Raw genomic sequence first — 23718 nt, forward strand, 5'->3', positions numbered from 1 at the left:
ATTACATTACATATTATACACTATTCCGGCATGTAATATTGCAGCTATTAACTCTAGGAAGCTCATATTATTATATTCGATAGGATTCCACGTTATTAAATGATATCGATTTAAGGTTTTAACTGCCTATTTAAGATTATTTTTATATTTATGAGTTGTTTAGGTTATTATACAAAGAAATAGATAGAACTGTTGTAAAGGGTACAGTTATATTTAATTATCAGTTTTCTAAAGTGTTAATCATATATTCATATCTGTTTACCTATTTCAATATTTGTAATATTTCTTCATGGACTTATTTTTCAATTTGGATGAACATTTTTTATAGATTTACCAAAAAAGTTTAAAAACTTGAAAAGAATGAAAACTACTAATTATGTACTAAATTTGTTAAAATGTAGAAGTTATATCCTATTTATTGCATTTTTATTTTTATTTTTTATTTTTAGTTAAATTTATAATTTTATCATAGCCTATATTAAAATGTAATACAAAATGATCAATCAAAATCAAAATATTAGAGTAATTAGAGTAATACAGCGAGTAACTACGAGACGAATATATTTCTCAAAAAAATATCTTAAACCGTCTATACTTGGTTATTTATTTTTTTTTTAACTTAAGTCTTAGTTATTTATTACTAGAAATGACGCGGTTTTTCACATTTTTTCACATAGCCTAGTCTGACAATGTTCATCAATAACCCACGATAAAATCGCATTGTTTCAGTTTGTTCCTATGTCTGCGTACTTACAATAACAGGATAACGTGTATAATCGTATAATATATATATATACATATATAATAGATTCCAGAAAATACATTACAATTGTTAAGGAATTCGTAACAAACAAACAATTCTAATGTGAAATCGATATATTTATTTTTTAACAATTCGTTTAATACTCGTAGATTAATCGGATTTGCATTTGCTATGGGTACTATATACTAATATATCTATTGTTTAACTTTATAGAAGAAATAGATCTTCTATTATTTAAAAACTCAAACAGTCGAACACATCTTATTATAATATTGGAAATTAGAATAGAATATCTATTCAAGTGTCATCCATTAGAAAAATATACATAAGACTTCATAGAATATATTATCTTTTATTATTATTTTTAGATTTAACACGAAAATATTAACATATTTGAAAAACAATTCTGGTAGAAATTCGATGTTCAAAAATAGGCGAAAATTTGTTTCCGCGTTTACAAACTACGGTTAGATTATTTATTTATATTTCGGACACTGTATTGGTTGGAATCACTACCTACGTTTAAAAGACAAAGAACACATTTACAACGAATACAAAACATTCTATAGATAATTAACTTGAACAAACTCATATCACATATCTACCAAATACCAGCAAAATATGTTTTACCCACTACTTTATATATTTATTGTACTGCAATAAGAATGTACAGACCAGAATAAGTCTAATGTCTATTCTGTCATATATTATAATACCCAACCCAAATACACCTATAAGGCTAAACATGTATCTTATCGTAATAATGTGTGAAATGTACTACAATACCAGTTTGGCTAGATTCCAATGTTGAATAGCGAGGGCGGTATGGATCCCCGAAAGAACGATCTCGGTCACGCAATGCGTCTTATCACATCCATAAATATAATGTATTTTAGGTATTCTTAGTCAGTTTTTGTAGAATATGTTCTGTAGACAATACGGCTGTTGATTCGACTAGTGTCCTAACCCTACCAGGATGGCCACAGGTGAAAATTGGTAAATGTCGAAATCGATATATCATCTTAAAACCACCTCTACTACTGGAGTCTGGCGAAATCCATACTGGCGGGATCGATTCTATACTAGCAAGGGTAGCCATTCGTCCCGGATTTTCTGGGACATTACCTGTTTAGGAACTTATGTCCTGGTGTCCCGAAAAACTTTTTCGGTACAATTGGTGTTGTTACCGGAATTAGCTATCAACATAATTATGTACCGGAATTTAACTTCTTTTTTAACGAATTCTTTTTAAAAATTATTTGTTGATAATAATAAATAATCACGCACGAATACTCATATAGATGTTTAGTATCAGGATATTTTAGCCCATACTAAGACATGGTGGCTAACATTATCACCTGCTATCGATCGAATTATTTTAATGTTCAGTGGTGTGATAGTCATATTTTCTTTCGCGAGACTCAAATCCTAAAATATTAGTTGATTTTTTAAAAATGATAAGTCCCTGTTGTACTTGTATGAAATTTATACAAAGTATGCTCAGTTTTTAATAATTATTTACAAAAAATTAAAAGGGAATATATTTCTGCGTACGAGTTGATAGATATATTAAGTAGTTTAATTAATAATTTTGAAAACAGGAAGAACGAACATTTTATTAACGGCGAAATGGAAAATATGAAAAAGTACTCGAAGAATGCTTAATAAAAAAAAAGAGTTTGATACAGAAAGTCAAATATCTTTTGATTTGTGTATAAAATGTATGTACTATGAAGTACAAAAATATGCAAACTATAATTACAATTTAATTTTCAATTAGTTTTTGTTAAAAATAAAAGTAGGTATGTTTTCTATTTCCATAATTTTAATACTTAATGATTAATACTTCATAATGAAATCCACAAGTAAAAATGTTAATATAAAAATATTAATTAGTTATGGTTAGGTAGGACGATTAGGTCAAATTAGAATTTATTGTCCCGAATTTTTTTAAATTTAATCCGGTCACTCTAGCGTTAGGTTAACCTTTACTCTATAAGGAGCCGCGGTTAGGATAAGTGTATATTTTATAAAGAAGAATATTTCCTGTATATTGAACCAGAGAGTCGTAATCGTGGAAATACGAAATATCGTTGTTCGTACATTATGTGGGAGATAGACAGGGAAAACAAACTAAATATTGATGTAGTGACTAGCGGTAAATAAATTTACGTTTATTTTAGTGGGAAAGTTAATATTTTTTTCTACATACTTTCCGTTAAACTTAAAATTCAAACTGGCGGTGTCATTTCGTATTGTTTTTAAATTTCCTGTAGGCGGAATCGATGTACGGTAAAACGCCGATTATCCGTCACTGTCTCATCCATCAAGTATCAATTTCTATTAAACGCCACACACTGTCATAATGACATCGCAAATTATAAATAGAATATTGCACGCCCGTATACACGTACTTGTAGAAAAATAAAAAAAACTTATATATCTATGAAAAAAGCTCCGCGGAATTCGTATAAACAAACTAAATAATAATGAATTTTTCTAAATCATTTACATTTATTATCGTATAATATATACTGATACGTATAATATTAAAACAAATATAGATGTAATAATATAAAAATGAAATGTTTCCGTTTAATTCAATAATTCGTCACTCTCTTGTTCCCATCTGAAGACGGTTAATGGAGTTTTACTGTACATATACGTTTTCCACTAATAAAGAAAGGTCTGGCGGGATAGATGAAATCCAGCGCGCGCGCGCGTACCTCCGGAGCAAGATTTCCCGCGGAGACAGGACTTGGCTATACGCACCGGCATTGTAGTACTTCAACCTTAATTAAGTATATTGGTACCTAATTTGATACAAACACCCGAAGCAGCAGACTTCACCGGGGCGGGTATCGGTTGAACGACCGGTGTCACTATACATAATATATTTTAGTACACATGATACTTATGATATACACTTGTGTATAGCATATTAGATAGATATCCTCAGCGAATATCCCGTATAACGTGTACATATTGTATTCACCGTGTGTGTACATGATAATATTACATTGTGTACGACGTACCTATCGAGTTGTATACGCCGAGCTGTATAATAATATTGTGTCGTACGAGGTATCCGCGTGTACAGTGATCACATTTATCCATCTAATTATTATTTTATTTTTTTTTTTCGTCCGACTCTTTTTCACATATTATTGTTACTATTATTATTATTATATTGTGTGTTGCGTATAAAAGCTCTGCGGGCGGACAATGCTCGCGCGTCGCCGACGAAACCGGTTTTTGGGTGGAGACTTCGAGACATTAACCTTGAGCCCGTGGAAGGTTGTGGACTACGCGTATTTTTCTTATTTTTTCTTCGTCGATCCGCAGACACGCCGTATTTCGCCCATATTACGACTATACGCGTCAACGCCCAAGTACCATTTTTCCCTTGCCGTATCGGTGATATTTAACTGTTATAATTCATAATGCAATTAAACATTTATTATATGTAAAAAATATTTTAATTTTTGGTCATATTGTATTTATATTATACTCGAAATGCTTTTTGAACGTTTTGCGGTTATCCCAATACAATACCGATCGACAATAATAAGCGTTCTAACGTTCAAAATTAAAATACCTAGTCATACCTTATGGCTTATATTTGCATCCACTGCAGTAAAAAATAACGATATATACCTAATACCTATCTATTATGATATGCATAATGTAATGTACGTCTACTGATTTAAACTCAGTAAATGCAAAACAACAGATAACGTTAGTAATACACTAATACACTTTCGTAATTTTAACTTTATAGTTGTTGTTTTTTTTATTACTAATACGTACCTGTGTTCTAATATCGCTTTTTGAAAAATAATTTATTTTATACTTTAAATAATCAAATAAAAACGTTTAAAAGATATTTTTATGTTAAGAAATATTATTATCAAATAAAATATAGTAATATAATTAAATTATATTTATTTTTTCAATACAACGAAAAAAAATGTTTGAAATTATTATTTTATTGATGTATAAATAAACATAAAGCCACATAGCTGTATATTATACTGCCATGTTTACACGATCTTTTTTAGTAACAAAATATTTATGTCGTGAATAGTATTTTATTTTCAACTTTTTCAGATTTTATCAAAAACGACCCTCTACAGAAGAAGTTGAAATGACCATTAAATGAATAAATTAATTTTCACTTATAACAATGTATTTAGCATAATAGCATTAAAATATTTAACACAACAGACGACCGGAAAAATTGAAATTGTAGCTCTTAAAAATCCATAATAGTAGGTACTGAATTATGAATAATACAAGCAGGGTCAAGGGTTAAAATACAATAGGTATGGAATAAAAAAAAAATTTTTAATAAAAAAGTAATCCCCCAATACAACGGTTCTTTATTTTTTTAGTTGAACTGATCACAAATGTTGTAAAAAATCTTTGAGGTCCACTAATAACACACCTACATAGAAATATACCTAAATAAATATTTAAAAAATAATTTTTTATTAAGAAAAAACTTTATTGAACCCAATTACAAATTAAACAATTTAATGAGATTCTTGACATTGCTTTTCCCCTACGAGAGAGTCAATATATAGAATAAAATTGGATAGGTTCATTGCATTTATTGTATTATATTATATTATGGTCGATGACTTAGTTTCACGCTACCCGCAGCCTATAGGTTGAGAACTGCTGCTCTGCTAATAGAATTAAGAAAAATATTTTGTTAAAACTTGTTGAAATATAATTTTGTATATTATATTATAATTTATAGTATATATTTATGTAATGTATCCTTTAATATGAATCGTTGAATTATATTTTTCGGAATAAAAAATAATAATAAAATTGATAGATAAATGAGTTGTTATAGGTATTAACTTATAAATTAGCTTACATACCTATATAGGTACAAATTACATAAGTATAAGCCTGCAAGATTGATTAGGTATCTCAATTATTTTTTAATAATGACAATATGAACACCACAAATATAATAGACCTAATATTATAAGTACCTAGTTATTATATATTATATATATATATATATATATACCGTATGTGATTTATAATCTATTATAATTTATAAATAATATTAATTTTAAAAATTGAGATCGTTTTTAAATTTTTGGCTGGAATAACAAACATTTACCGTTGAAACCGGAATAACTTGTCATGCTAATATTAATAATTAATGCGACCAAATATATGCAAGTTGTTACATTTTTTTATAATATCTAGGTACTAACTACTAATAATATTCATCAGTTTCATAAGTAACCATTAAGTACATTCGAAACAAGTTGCAAGAATCTAAATAGTTACCAACTCAACTACTTGAAAATAATCTAATGCCGAATAAAAACATTTTACGTATAATTTGTTTTTATACTAATATTTTATTATTAAAGTGCTAATTTCTAAAAAATAACATCATTATCAGAATTGAACTCTAAAGGTTCAAAATATTAAAAAAAAATAACTTAGGTATATTTAATACTCTTTTACGACAATAAGTCTTTTATCGACTATGTATAGTTGGTACCTAACTAAAGTCTTAGAATAGAATAACAACGAGTTGTTTATTGTGAATATCAAAGTATGGTATAGGCTAAAACCACAAACTCTTGAGTAGGGTTGTCTTGACAAGTAAACCTATTCGTAAGTAGGTTAACATTTTAGATATGAATAAAATATTACCGTCAACTAACATAACATTTATCAACAAATATTTTATTAGATTATAAAATAAATATAATATTTGTCTTGCCACTTCAGCGTAGATTCGCTATAATATTTTGTTATGGGTATTAAAAAAAACTACTGTACTGGAAATTGAGAATTTCCTATAAAATACCAATTAGATTTAATTTATTACCAGAACCATCCTTAAAGCTGAAGAATGAAACAAATTTTTATATGCCCATTCTCTTCTTCCAATTATTGTTATTATTGTTTAAAAAAAGTGATGTACCGATAACCGATATATACATGTAATGCAAAATAACTGGTGTGATAGAAAATACGAACCAAGTTGAACGAACTCGATTGAATAATAACAATAATATTGTTGTCATAAATAAAAAAATAAAAATATAATATAACAATAAAACAATGTAACACTTTCAAAAAAAAAAGGATGTCTTTAAAATATTTAGTCCTCTTTTAACTTATTTAATGAAGTTTATTAAAATTATATAATAATATTTTGAAATCGATATATCGTACACTTTTTAGTTTTTATTAATATATTTATATTCGTTTTAAAATTACTGAGTTCGATTCCAAATATCCAACAAAAAGAATTTTAATTATTAGTGGTACATTACGAATAGGTAATGATAATATTGAATCATGTCTTAGATGTATGAATGAAAATGGTAAATGATAATATTATATAATATTATGCTAAACAATTAAACCAGTAGGTTATTACAAAGACTAATTGCAAATAATACATGTTTTCATGTACGTATACTGTATTGTATAAAAGTTTGGTGGTAAATATATGCTGTTCTAATTCTAGAGTAACTGCACAGTGAACTATACATATATTTTAATGTAAGTATTTTGTAATCTAGAATCAACAACTCTTAAAAAAAAATTGTATTTTTGGAGTTCAGTGATAAACGGTATAAAACAATTGTTTTTTTGAAGTTACATTAAAATAATCAATAGTTAAGGTAGGGAATAAATAATAGCTATATACATGCGTTTAACGCTTACAAATGATATACATGTTTTAACAAAACATGTATGTCATTTTTGACTAAAAAAAAATCCCAAAGAAAATTTATCGAAAGTCACAAATTGTTGCACGTGTGCGTTTTCCAGCAGAACATGCGGCACATAAATTTTCTCGATTTTGATTTGCTTAAAATTAGTAAATAACATGAAAAGGTCTGTGTTTGGGGGGAGGAAGGGGAGTTTTACATGTCCGGTTTGTAACAATAACGTACGTCGTAATATCGCGAGACGTAATATGTATATATATGTAAGTATATCTTATAATAATGACAATAATAATACATATATATATATATAGGTGAACGCGATTTGTATGTATGGCGCAGTTGCCAGTGGCTACCACGGCGCAAGGCGAAAAATCGTCACGACTTTTCGCGTATATTATTATATCCGCTTGCAGTTTGGACGCCGACGCTGCCGCGCCACACACTACAAATGCTGCTATGTGCGCTACCATTTATAATATTATATTATCATACTAATATATTAACATCATTCCGATAATGTCGCAGTTATCGTTATAACTATTTATAATATTTAGACGAGCATCCGTGACACCGCCATGATGGGGGTACGTCGCCCCGGTTTTCCCGAGGACCGTCGCCATCACGTGGCGCGACTATATTATACGCGCCTCGCCGTTGTGACATAATATCATAGGTTTATATTATGACGTGATATTTACGACCGTTTCCGATAATAATACATCGATTATTATGCCAATACTATGTAGGTACACGTACCTATAACATTAAGTCATGTCGCCGTCCACGGTGCAGATGCAGAACCTTCACGGCTCACCGTACACGGTGTCTTCCGCGCCGGAATTCCGGCAGGAGGAATCGACGGCCGTCGAAGAAAAACTCATGGTAATGCCAATAATTGTTGTTCGTAGAACTCTACGTATATAGTTGTTAGTTATGGAAACTAATTTTTGTACAATATGTCGAATACCAAATAAAAACATTTAGAGTAACGGAAGTACTGCATTTCATAATTGTTTGTGTACTTATATTGCAACGAAATACAGAATTGAATCAATACTGCCATATTTTAGTATCCGAACACTGTGAATAGACTTATGGTGTTTTTAAAAACAATAATATGTGTACTAGATACAGCCATACGTATTGCAATAAAATAGTTCTACATTTATTTGATAAACGTCACAAGTCTAAATTATTGGGTTCTAGAGAGTTTTCTAGTATTTGAAAATTTTATATTCTAAAGTAGGTATGTTTGTGAGAATCTATTTAAGCTTTTAATTTTGAATACGTTAACAAAAACTTTTTATAATACATATAATAAAAACTTAAAATCAATTTTTCTCAAAATTTACATTTTAAGTTGTGGCGATATTTGTATAGGTACATGAGCCACGAATTACCATGTGATGGATTTAATAGCGGATATACGTCCAAATTGGTCCCCATATAATTCGACTGCGTTTAATTTGGTTCTAACGATATTTTATGTGACTGCGCACGTTCAAATTAGTAGGTACTACCACGACTGGTATTAGTGGTATTTTTCTATAACATGTAAGCTTCAGGGCTTATTTCTAAGTAAGTATTTCTAATTTTGTCTCAAAATTCTGAGGGATACCTAATATGTATTTTAAGTATCAATTGTATTCAGCATGTAAACTAAATATTTGAAAATTAATAATTAATTCCAGCCCATAAAATAAATAAAAATAAAAAAAAAAATATACAATTTTGCATTTAATTTCGTATGAGTTGTATTTAAATTGATAAAAAAATACTTAAATACTAGAAGTGGCGTGTATGCTGTAATATCCTTGTGCGATCAAAATATGAAAAACAACTATATTATATACATGTGTCATCTGTGGGTGTGAGTATGTGTCTTTTTATACATTCTGAATGATGGAGTATAACAGAACAATTTTTATTTGTGATTTATAAAACGTATATTTACCGAATTACTAAACGACGTTTCAAATAGTCTGCTAAAATTTAGATTTTTGAACGTAGCGTTTTAAATTTTAAAAAAATCACTGATATTACTGGTTTTTTTCAACAAATTGGATTAAAATACTAGTATTATTTGTACATTTAACACATTCGAAGTTAAAAATTATAAAATTTTATTTTCATTTTAATAACTACACGTTTATATAAATTGCGTGGTGCAACACGAATTCACATAAATATAAATTAATGTTGTATTATGTACCTTTTATACTATTATGAATTTATTACAAACAACAATGTATAATCTAAACAAGATCAAAGACTTAAATTCCTACTAAATATGATACCCGTTCATAAAAAAAGGTTTCTGAATAACTAAAATATGCTATAGATTAAGTAGGTAAATGTTGTATTAATATGTATAAGAAAGAACAAACACGTATTAAATAACTACCTATTATAATAGTGGTTAGTGTAGCTGGTATCAACTGGTAGTTACTATACTTATTAACAATATCAACTCTAGAAAATAGTAAATAAATAAAATTTCAATTTCAAATTATTAATCACACACACACACACACACACACATATATAAAATATGCTAGTAACCACTTACGATTTTTAATGGCCGTTTAATAATTAAATTGAATTAAGTAATATATTAGAATATATTATAATTTATTTAAATAATTGAATTTAAAAACAATTATGGATTATATTTTTCATTAAAATAATTGTTCAAATTATTATTTAGTGAGCAGTGAATACGCTAAATAATGAATAACAATAATATGTATTAATTTTTATGATCTGATACATATATTATGTCTAGGGCCCGGATTTATATGCATTTATATGTTTTTTACCAACAGTCCAAAAAGTAGCTAAGATAAGCTATAAGTTTGAATTATAGTCAATAGATCTGAAATACAAAGTTTTATTTTGCATATATTTGCATATTTTGCCATTATTTGATACGTACAGCATATTTTTATATTTTAGAATTTTTCTTTGCATATATAGACGATTTTTAAATGTATAATAATATGTAATATCATACGATATCAATTTTTTTTAAATATACAATGAATTCGCTATTATGTCAAATTCAGGTACATATATATTATACCTATATTTTAGTGATTAATAAATAATTATTATAATATGAATAAATTACATTTTAAATTCTAATTTTACGACCGGTTTTTTTGTGTTCCTACGATAAAATAAATTATCTACTCGATATATTTTTATAATTCTAGTTCTTAATGTTTTTATTTTTTTCGTCTATTTAAATCATCTCACGAATGAAAATTGTTCATTTCTTGAGTCTATAACTACCAACATTGCATTTTAACATACTATAATTCGTAGTCACGTATTATGATGATTAGAAAAACAAGTCTAGGTATATATTTTTCAAATTTAAAGTTAATATACTGTTCCAGGTGGCTGTGAGAATAAGACCGTTATCAACAAATGAAACGGGTAGAAGCTTATACGTGGTTGATTCCAAGGTAAGCTATTTAATCGTGTAATCACTATAAAAATATTAATTTATGATCCGGGGCCTAATGTTTACGAGGTGATATGTAATTAGACAGTATTTAGTATTTGCATAGGTTACACATTAAATCATATCCCTATCGGAATAAAAATAGCATAAATATTAATAATTATAATTTAAAATTATTTTGATAATATTATTTTATGTCACTATATCCTTTAAACTAAGAACAAGAGGCAAAAATATAGAATTATAAAATGTAATATTTGAAAAAAAAAACCACTATCTATAAATATTAATGATTGATTTGAGGAGCGCAAATGTGATGAATTAGTTCTCTTTTTTTAGTTTACTTTCAAAACATAATTATCAATGTATAAATTTAATTTTAAATTTCTTATAAGTTTTATGTTTAATTAGATGTAAAAGATTGAAAATAACATAATATGTTTTGTGTTTTTGTGTATCTTTACTGTTGAGTTATTCATATATTATATTATATTATTCAGGCACCTAGCAAGATTTAGTTTCTTTTTTTGAGGAGGGGGTCTAAATAATTTTGAATTTTATTTTTATTTTTTTACAATTGATATACATAACCATTTATTTTTAATTTTTAAAATAATTTTATTTCGGGGGAGGGGGTACAGACTCCACGAACTATCTGGATACTTGCTGCTGTTACTTATTTCATTAAATGTATAACATTTTTTGTAATTAAACCAGATACTTTCCTAGTTGTAATTTCCATGTATAATAGATACCTATTAGCTATTTGGAAACACAATATTAGATAGACGTGAAGTTGAACAAAGATTATAGGTAATATAAGCAGGATTACCGTTATTAAATAGCTTGCAGGTGTATTATAATCTTTTATTATAAGCTTTACAATTGGTATATTATGGCCTTCTTAGGTTCGGGTATTAATTACTTCATTTGGAGATGCCATGAAGAATAATTCCCCAAAGGGCATAAATACTTTTAATATGCTGAAATTAATATCGTTTATCAATACATTTTAAAAGAAATAAGTAGAGATTATTCTTTTACTCAAAAATATTTATAATGTAAAATGACAGTTCTAATTTTTTTAAGTAATGAAAATGTAAATAAATTAAAATCAATAAAAATGTATACTAAACACATTGACTAGAATCTAGTCACTAGATAGCTACTTAAATGTAATGAGTCCTTTGTAGTTTGTACTATAATAACATCAATGACTAGGTTAATATAAATAAGTTCATGAACTAGTAGAAAAACCGTGAGTTATAATGAAATTAAAATTGACTTGAAATAAAAGTAGCCAGTAGATAATATATCGTATATTTATTATAGTTTTAGTAAAATATTTATTACTTTAATTTATGCCGATTATACCAATCTATGTTAAAATCTTATTTATTGAAATAAACATTACAAAATTGAATAATGAAGATATTTATTAAATTACTTTCTATTTAAATAATTTTTTTTCAATTTGAATATCCTACTATTTAATGCAAGATCATTCAATCGTTCAACAACTATTATATTAGAATTGATAAATATTTTTATTTGATTTTTTTCATAGTTATATTGAAGTACTGTGAATATTATCTCAATCAATTATCTATAAACACAATAAATACTTGTGTATAATAAAAACAATTTAAATTCAACCATTAAATATTAACGATGAAATGATTTGATACTATATTATAGTAAAAATAAATATTCTCTATGCATGTTATACATAATTTTGAGAACGTTATAATTTGCGTTTGACATAGTGTGACATATTGATAGACTATAAAATATAATATATCTAGTTATTTTTACTATATAAAATATCTACCATCATAATTCTATAATTAAGGGGTCCATCGTCCGTATTATCACTTATCAATCATAATATTATTATACTCTTAATATACATAAATTATATATATCCTCATCTTGTTAAAAGGTATCTAACCTAATACTATGCATATGCTAAATTGTGTTTAAAATATTTATTAAAGATTGAATGTTTCAATATTTATCGTAAATATCTTAATTAAATTGTATCATAATTATTATTGAAAACCCTATTGTTAAAAATATAATCATATTATTTCATTATAAATGAACATCTTATGCCATCATTAAAATATATTATATTAATTCCAATATGTATTTATTGTTGAACATTAATTAATCTACAAATAATTTATTACAAATACGTATCAAATATGAAAATATTATAAGAAGTAATTTATACTTATTTTGAGTTTTCTACATATAATGTGTAACAGTTTACCTATCTCAAAAATAAATAATTTTTGACTTTGATTTTCAATGACCTTAGATAGGTAAAAAAAAAAAAAAACAATTATATCCTATTTACATTGATGGCCACCTCACCTGTACAATTTTTATAGTAGAGTAGATACTTAAAATTTGTAAACAACAATCATAATGATAATAATTATTATCACAGTTATTGTTATAGATATTACTTATTAGCTATAAATCAAAATCAAAATACTATATTATATTAATTTTAAAACCGTTTATTCTGTTTTTATCAACTATTATCCACAATGTTATTTTTTTATTACGAGTATATTATACCTTCTTAACTTTAGCAATTCCTAGTTAATTTATAATCATTTTTTAAGCAAACAAAAGTTAAGAAACATAATTTTTGTGGTTTCGTGCATATTAAATACTAAATATATAATATTAATTTGAGTAATCAGTAGCTAGTAGGCACTAACATAACTCAATTGTTATTTTAATAAAAAAGCTCATACTTTTCATTTATTTGAACAGGTAACTAGAATATTTTAACTTTTAAGTATAGGTATTAAATAAAATAACAAGCCTTATCGTATATTAATTGCAGGTATTACATTTGATTTATAACGTGAATAATCTAACAGGCAACGATATGTAATATAATTAAAGTTTTAGTGTCACCCTTGGAAAATATTTGAATGTTTCAATAAATTTAAGTGTGTTAATTTATTTAAGGTCTTGATTACAAAATAAATATTTTTCTTACTGACTACCATACTTTATTTTTTTTTTAAATAACTAATTATATTTTGTTCGTTAAAAAGTCAAGTGGTAGTCTCAAATCCCCAAAACTTTGTCCGTATCATATTTCATAAGATTACTCAAATAAACTTATATCTGTTAGACATATTATTATTAGTAACTAAAATCTATTCATGATAATAAAATCATTTTTATTTATTGTGAGGACGCAGGTCAGCGAGACGGTTTACATGTATACTGTATACACTATACCATAGGACTTTTTGAAGTACCTGTATAATATGGTGTTTAAATTTTACTAGTCATGCAACTATTTTACCATTGTAATCAAGAACTGACCTGAATCCATTTTGATTAGATTTTTAGCCATTCTTACCCTATTTAGGGTAGTGCTAATTTTATTACCTCAATTGAAAATATTCTTGGTGACCTACTTTTTAGGGTTAACTATACATATTTTTGAAGGTTTATTATACGATTATATTCATTGGTTTACGTATTTTTTTCTGAAATTTACAACTACATACTTTTACAACATAATCAGGTTTTTAAGTAAAGTTATAAATTTAACTTTAAAAAAGATGTTTTTATTAAAATAACAATTATAAACAAAAGTATCTAAAAAATAATAATCGTTTCTAATTTTTCTATTTATTTGTCGTATTTTTCAGTTACCGTAAGTGTTAAAATAAAAATATGATGAACCCTTTTTTAGATAATTAATCCCAATAATAGTTAATAATAATTATTATTATTTTAATTTTACCAAATTTAAACAAATTACATTTTTTTTAAATTACGAAATCAACAAAAATGTGAAGGATAAAGTTATACTGATGTAAAAATTATAAAAACACGTCACAAGTTATCATTTTATCATTATTATTATATGTTGTGCAGTTATGCTATTAGGTAGTCGTTCTAGGATTAACCCACTAGCTATCAGGGTTATACACGGCACATAAAATATTGATTTATTTTTAATGATATAAGAAAATATAGTTATTACTATATGTATATAATAGTATATTAAAAAAAATGTGTCAAATAAAAATAAATATTATTTTATAGTAAAATCTAACAGTATTATTATAGGTAGTGGGTACATTTCAAAATTATTGACATACTAGATTATCTAGATTGCTAGAAAGTCAAAAGATCATTTATTTTTTGATTATATTTTATTAATGCCTTCACAGAATTCCAAAACCAATTTACATGAAAAATTATTCATCTAAAATGAAATAGACTCTCTGGAACACATTATGTTATAAATGTATGATATTAAAGTTATAATATAATTAAAAATGTATGTACTTATAACTTTCTTTCGTTATAGATTTAATTAACTTGAAACAAATATACGTTTCATGCTAGTGTTTAATACTTAAATAATACAAATAATTTGAAAACATTTAAAATTAAGATAATTCTTTAATGTTTTAAGCTGTTCATTCATTAAACAAATTAATAAATATGTGGTGGGATTTAGTGGCTTATTATAAATATTTATCAATATTCATTGCTGGTATAGTATTTTATATTTGACATTTGAATGTTAAATACGTGCATTTGATTGATAACTAGTATTGCATTATAGTATTTATTTCATTTAGTTTTTATATATTATTTTCATTAATCACAAATTGGTTCTTTTTAAATGCTTTTGGATCATAATAATAATAATAACTTTAAAAAGACAGTTTAAAGGGTACAGTAGTTTTTTATAATACTATTAAATTTAATTGTTGTGATTACCAAAATTTAAAAAATGCAGTAAATAACAATAAAAATCAAATATGATACGATTGTATTAAAAAAAGTAGGTAATAAAAACGTATAAAAGGAGTGAAAATTTGATTCAATCGTGTAATTTAATGATACAAGTTGGCCATTGAGTGACTAATGTATACTACCTACAAATTTTTTTAAGCTTTTATATGTTTCACTATTCATAATAGCCATCAATGGAATAAAAATGTAATAAATTATATTTTAATAAATATTTTTTTTATTAATTCGAGCGTTATGTACAAATACCATTTAAATAAATCCGATTTGTAATAATAATAAAAAAAATTATATCATGCCTATATAGTAGTTCGCTAATTATATGATAATTTATTGTGGAAGTTTGATTAGATCAGTAGATCATTATACATTCTTTTGGAGGATTTATGATAAATTAATGACTTGTAGAATCGTAATTAAATTGTAGGTAACAACTAACGAATAGTTAAATACAAAAACATTTAGCAACTTAATAATAACTATTTATGAACTATATTCACATGTATAATCATCTAAGTATCTAACTAGTAATCTTATCTATTTAAAAACTGTATTCACTTCTACCTTTATTATTAACATATATTTCTATAAAATCACGATAAAGAGGGAAACATTTTTTTAATTCTAAACGAATAGAAAAAATATTGGTTTGCATGGATGATGGTGTATTATTATATGTAAAATTTATACTTTTCAAGTGTAAACCTTTTTATTGAAGTGTATCACAATTTTTTTGAGAATAAATCCATTGTAAATTTTGAATACAAATTATAATAGTAATAAATCAAATGTACTTACAGTCCTAATAAATCTTTATAATCATACAAAACACAAACCTATATAATATGATGGTATTGTGTACACTTTACACCATATTATTATGTTTGCCTATAGGCTGAATATAAATCATTTAGTATCATTTGTTATTTCTTATTGATTCATCATCCTATTTTTCACAAATTAGTTTGTCGAATATTATAATGGTTCATTGATTTTACATTGACAGTTAAAAATAATATATTTCAATGTTGCTATACAATATAGGTGACGAGCATACTTATTATTAAAATGTCGAACCTTCGGATGGAGAAAAGTTCAATAGCTGAATACACGTTTCTTTCAGTATATATACCACCGTATATAACTATATATAGTAATATGGTAAATATGAATGATACAGATATTTCTAAAATAAAATGTTTTACGTTATGTTAGAGACTTCATCAGAACACTACCTATAGTTTTAATATTTAAATATTAATATTAATTTTAATGGCCTTGTGGTTTAATATTTTTATAAACACTATGAATGTTCTAAGAATAAACGTAGTGTCGTGATTAGTAATAAACTAACAGATAATCAATAATCATTGATAAGCTATAACATATTAAAAGTGTAAAATTTAAATTTAAATTCATTTGAATTTAATTGATAAACAAAACAAGATTTATATGATTTTGAAATATATTTATTTACATAATAATATAACTACAAAAAAATAAGTACCTATTAGGTAGGTACAGTAGACTGCTTAACATAATATAAGTTCATTACTTTTTCAATTTTTTTTTTCAAATACAAAATTATATTTTATTATATTTATGTGTTGTTGTTTTGCGGTTTATACCTGGTATATAACAGTAAGAATAATAAATCGATCCTGAAGTTGTCGATTAGTAGAAACCATATGGCGAAGCATAACCGTACGGGTAAGCTCCGTAGGAAGATACATAAGAAGAAGTGTACGGAGCGACTGCGTACGGGGATGCTACGTATGGGGCGGCGTATGGTGCTGCATAAGGTGCAACATAAGGTGCGGCGTAAGGGGCTGCGTAAGTGGCGGCATAGGGGGCGGTGTATGGCGCTGCGTACGGTGCTGCGTATGCTGGGGCGTAGGGGGAGGTGACGAGTGGAGCGTACAGACCACGTTTGCTTCGGTCACTGGCGGACTTGGTGTCTACGGACTTGGCGGATGCAGATTTGGCTTCTTCGGCTGCGGCGACGAAGCACACGACCATAGCGATCAAAGCGAAAGATATCTGAAACAATACATTGTAGTGTTTTAACGATCGCATAAAATCTTAAATCTAACGACAAATAAGAGCTGTTGCTCGGATCATGACTTTCTATGGACTTATTTATGTACACTGTACTTATTGTAAAGTTTCTTAGTCCAAAGAGAGATTATTATAATGAAAATATTAAGTAATATGAACATGAGTTAAATACTAGGTATGTTTTGATGAAAAGAAATGAAAATTATAAGCATACAAAATATTAAATGTTGTGGTCATTGTGGGATGTGGCCACGTGGGTAATGTTAAACATTAATATAAGTATTACTTATTTTTATAAATTTACTAATAATCGAAAAATAGATAAAAATATGAAGTATCAAAGAGGGGATAATCCACCATATCCTCTTTTACATACTAGGTTACTAAAATACGCTTTTCTACCAACCGTATACCGCATAACCTTAACTATCTATTTTATTATGATATATTTAATGAAGAATAGTAAATAAAAATCAAGCTTTTAAAGGGATAACAAAATAGACTGTTAGATTTGGCTTTCTCAAATATTAATGAAGTAACACAGAAGCAATTTTTTGTTTTAAATTTAACTAAACTAAAAATATACTCTAATTTCTGGTTTTTATTTTTTTACACAGTATGAATTAATCAAAATCGTAATCTATTTAAAAATATATTAATTAGAAAAAAAGTTTAACAAGGTGATAACGGGCAAAGTTTGAAAACCATTTAGAACAGCATAATAATTTATTATTAACGAAGAAAATAATTACGCACACACACACACACACACACCACGGTGATCATAACAGTTCGAAAGTTTAAAGTATAACGATAATATTACATGTTCAGCTATATATATATATATATATATATAATATACGTACTTGGAATTGCATGTTGATTTTGTATTTTATGGCTGTCTTGAGGGTTTTTCGATGAACGACGTGTACGACCGTTGATTGACTGATGACCACTATTGGTCTGTCAGTCCTTTATATACGGTCAGTTTGATCATCCAACGCCCGATTGTTATTCTCTGCGCACCACCGACAGTTGTAAATTACGACACTGTCGCCGAAGAATGATGATGCCAAAACAATAAATTGTAATCACTGATGGACGATCTGATAACACAATAATGATTTCATACATTAGTTATAATTCAGCAGTATTTTTTGAACAACATATACACACGTTATTGTGAATGGTTATTATTTATTATGTCTATGCTATATGAACGACATCAGAGCATAATAATATAATTATAAATATAATTTTAACACGTCAATATAACATTAATATTAACAGTGATATTGATATTAATCGTTGATTTCATAATAATAATTTTATGATAAAATAAAAATACATTGCTGAATTCCTACGAAGATTTAAAATTGTAATGTTTAGAAGAGTATATCTACCTATATGACGAATTATAAATTATGCCAAAACGTATATTATCAATATAATAATGAACGATAGGAAACAAAAGTGTACAATAATTTCACGTAACATATTTGTAAATGTGGCAGTTAATCTAGATGGATAGACTTTAAGTACATAATATGTATACTTTAAACCAGTAAGTTTTTAGTTATTTACAATACTATTTTCTGTAGTAAAAGTGTTTCATTTATCTGTACCCTACTAATCTTATAGAGCCGCGCTGATATGATTTGATGAGCAGAGCAAAATTAAAAATATCCTTCTCTATTAATTTACTATTTAATCTTTTTCCGCTTATTTGGTATTATCGTATTGATATTTTGCTATGCATTACTTAAAAATTTTAAAGTAATGTAGTAACTTAAAATTTAGTAAATGGTTTAATTGTTATACTGTAATAATAATAAGAGAAGACATTTTATGATTATTAGTAAACGTTATTTAAGCATGGATATGAAATATAATATATATGATTCAAAATTTAATCTTCCTTGACTTCTTTTTTTTATTTATTTATGTTATTTTATTTTCAAATTGATTGCTGAGTTATCTTTCTTAAGATGTTGTTGATCGTAAGTCGTAAATATGTTTTGATTGATTTGAATTTACTACCTAAATAAACGTTTTTCAAATGCGACAATAACAGACAAGGTAATACATAATCTATATTTCATTACTAGGGAATGGATTTAACTGCTCTAAAAAAAAAAAAAACATAATACCTTAAAATAATACGATTTAATGTGCTCATAACAGAATTTTTTTTAAAAAAATGCACTTAACAAAATGCTCTTCAAATTATTTTTAACATTAAATAATTTTATAATTGTATATAACTTTTTATTCTTAGGTATTAATTATTCGTATCATTTTCATCATCTACTAGTTCTCTTACCTTCTTTTTACTCTAAAAATGATTTTTACAAAATTAATGAACAATTTTGATAATTACGCATAATTTTACCTTGTGTTTCATAATAGCACTGTATAATCAGGTGCTGCTTAATCTTTATCAAATTATTTAAAATTTTCATTCGTATTTTAAGTTAGCTGTACATTTCTTCAATATTTAAACTGGTATTACAGATAATGAATTATCAGAAAGGAATTCAAAATCATTGCGATGATTATACTAAAACCAATATTTTATTAGAGATAATTTGTTTAGATATTTATATATATATATATATATATATATATATATATATATATATGGTATTATTAAATCGGGCGATTAACTTTTTGGGGCTCCTTAAAATGTTCACCCGAGGCACAGGCAATCTTGGCCACCTCAAGGGTTTTAGTTTATAACATAAACTCTGTAGAATTTTCTCATAAATATATTTAAATTAACGTACCTAAATATTACTAATATTAGCGAATAAGGGTAGTAAATCATCATAGTAACTATATAAAAAATAATTATGATTCAGATGTTTTAAATGTGTGTCACGGCTCTAGGATCATTGTGAGTGTTTGTCAAGGCGTAGACGAAGAAAACGAATTAACATAATAATGACGATTGCCATTTTAGTGTTACGAAATTGAAAATAAGAATTATTTGAGAAAAATTATTGTGATATCGGTAACTCTTGCAAATAATTAGTGAATAATATACATTATAAACACATATTACTTCACACATATTTTGTTATCGTTAATGATTTGGAACTCATCAATGTGTCATCATGAGACGAAAATAGTTTTGGGATAGAAATTGTTTGAATACATTTTATTTAAATAAATTGTTTGATATTTTTTATGCATTATAATAATTCATTGCTAGTATTAGGTAATAGCTATACTATAATAATATTAGCTATCGTGAATGATGAATGAACTATTCATAACTACAAATATTGTTAGCCGCAGATAATTTTTCAAATCAAATTTTTATCGATTCATATATTACCTACACTTACTTTATACAATATTTTTTTAATTATTATCTATTAGGTACAATTATTTAATTAAACAATTAGTACCTATGTGTTGTTTAAATAAAATGAGTATATACTTATTTCAAATTAAGCATCTCGTATTTATTAGAGTTACATAAATAAAAAATACATTTTATACATTATTATATTACAGAAAGTAAAAAAATATATCGATTGTTTAAGTGAAAACAGAACATGAGACACTCAGGCATTGCATCGTAACGCGCAAGGTCATCGCCGTAATAAAAATAATAAACTGTAGCGTTGCAATCCTTAAAAAATGCACTAAGAATTCCTAATGTCTGTTGACCATCGTGATTAATAAATATCTTCTTTTTTTCGATATGAACTGCAATAATAAGTACATTGACATTTATTTTTTCAGTATCTGTCAATACATATTGGTAGAAATACAACAGTTAAAGTTGAACTCTGGATTGTAATACATAGTTCGAGTCTACACAACTTGACAGTAGACTCTCCATTTCTAATAACTAAAGATAAAAACCGAATCATGTAATTTCTTGGCAAGGCATTCTGGCCGTTATACCGAGTGTATTCAGATGACATAATGTTTTTATTAGCTTACATTTTATCACATTAGAATAATATAGTTTACTACAAATTAAATTTCCTATTTGAAACGGAATAACTTGAGTAAAATGCTATCAGATAATCACTGCAGTTCACTACTTACATTTAATTTATTTTTATTACTAATACATTAATATATTACTACATGATATTAAATTTCTACTACTGGACAAATTAACTATTGATAAAACACTAACTACTGACATTTTATAAAATTCACTGATTTCAAAAAGAACACTAAATAGTTTTATAATTTAAAAGTACCATACATTGTAATAAGTTTGAGGTGTTTAATGTATAAACGTAGAAACAATCAACAACAGTCTTCAGACATTTTCGTGATAACTTTTGGCGACAGCGTAACTTTGGTTGAAATCGATATTCAATGTAGGTACCATTAATCAATAAGTATTGTATATCATTCTTAATCTAATTGGATTTAGTTGGTACTTAGGCAATCAAATTAAAATATTCTTATTGAAATAACCGGGAAAAAACAAAAATAGTTATGAAAAAAAAATGTTTTTACAAAACCTGTAGTTTTTGACAAGATTGATTTGTTTTTGTAAAATGAATACAAAGAGTTCAAATTTTCACTGAGTATCATTATCATTTAATAAGTATGAAATGATTTTCAAAATATTTTTACTCTTTTTGCGTTATTTATAGGTATTTTAAATTTTCAACTTTTTTTCGTTCTATGTGTGTTAATATATTTTGTTTTTGTGTAATAAAGACTGAAAATGTAATAAAATTTTGTTCATAAGTTCTTTATGTATCTATCAGGTATTGGTAATAAGTAGTCACAATATTTTTTGATAGGCGTTTCAATTTTAAATTTCTATTTTTTACGAAATTATCCAAAGTCCTTAATATTGTAAATTATTTTGCATTATAAAATTCATTTTTTAATGTTCATACATACCTAAACTTTGAAAATTGTCTACAAGTTTCCTTACACATTTTGATATTAAAATTATAAAAAAACTTTGCCCAAGTCCACAAATCTTTCTTATGAACGTCTTAAATTTAGATTTTGACGAAACTGAATATTCACGCGGGTAAATTATTTCTTATCGAACGGCTTTAGTTTTTTTTTTTTGTGATTAAAAAAATATTAATAATTATAAAAAGTAGAAACATTCTACTGCTATTTATCATTTTCTATATTCAATAATTTTTTTTAAATATATAGACCAAATTTTAGCTAAGTACTTATAATTATTTGAAAATTTTCAATTTTTTTTTTACTGTTGATAATGATGTTTAAATTCTGTCAATAATTCTAAAATACATAAAATCAATTTTCGTTTATAGATATTTGTTTATTTAAAATTTAAATTTTAACGAAATAAATTATGTACTTAAATGGAAAATAACGATTTTAGTTATTTTATGTGATTCAAAAATATGATAGGGTATCATTAGATACTTCCTTGAAACTTTTACACATATTATACTTAAACTCAATGTACCAACACAGTAAGATTTAAAAAATATTTAAATTAATTTTAAACTATTTCTTACTCAACACTTTTATAACAATGATATAATAATATTAAAATTATATAATAATGTAATAAATTCTGTTTTCGGTAAAAATTAATACAGTTTATCACGTCATATCCGCATGAGCGTATTATTAATAGCAAAATAACTTGATTTTTGAAAATGACTTCGCTTAACAATATTATAAATATAAAATAAAATATACTTAATAATAATACATAAACACTTTATAAGTCGTTTTTATCGTATATACTATACAGGTACAACGATTTATTTTTGAGTTAAAATTTTAACACAACTATTACAGTGACCACCTCAACGACACCTTTAGTACAACAGAGCGGTACTTGTTTACCTGCTTTTAATATACCCTGCAATAAAAGATCCCATATTTTTTATACTTAATTATAAATCCATGAAATT

At 26.0% G+C, this 23718-nt stretch overlaps 2 protein-coding genes across 3 annotated transcripts in view; one reads left to right on the forward strand and one right to left on the reverse strand.

The window, feature by feature from the left end:
• Nucleotides 1-7961: 7961 nt before the first annotated feature.
• The window catches only part of LOC113551320 (kinesin-like protein KIF19), a 47368-nt gene continuing 31611 nt past the window's right edge, over nt 7962-23718 (forward strand). For both annotated transcript variants that reach the window (XM_026953498.1, XM_026953499.1), the window contains exons 1-2: nt 7962-8370; nt 10890-10958. In XM_026953498.1, the coding sequence (XP_026809299.1) occupies nt 8260-8370; nt 10890-10958 (180 nt within the window). In that variant the 5' untranslated portion in view covers nt 7962-8259. The remainder of the gene's footprint in view (nt 8371-10889; nt 10959-23718) is intronic.
• Nucleotides 17229-18773, reverse strand: LOC113551324 (vitelline membrane protein Vm26Ab-like). The gene is made up of 2 exons (XM_026953503.1): nt 18691-18773; nt 17229-17806 (listed from the first exon to the last, which is right to left on the reverse strand). Exons 1-2 carry the CDS (start codon nt 18700-18702, stop codon nt 17441-17443), a joined length of 378 nt encoding a protein of 125 aa, XP_026809304.1. The 5' UTR covers nt 18703-18773; the 3' UTR covers nt 17229-17440.

The sequence above is a fragment of the Rhopalosiphum maidis genome, chromosome 2 (assembly GCF_003676215.2).
Source record: "Rhopalosiphum maidis isolate BTI-1 chromosome 2, ASM367621v3, whole genome shotgun sequence".
NCBI lineage: Eukaryota > Metazoa > Arthropoda > Insecta > Hemiptera > Aphididae > Rhopalosiphum > Rhopalosiphum maidis.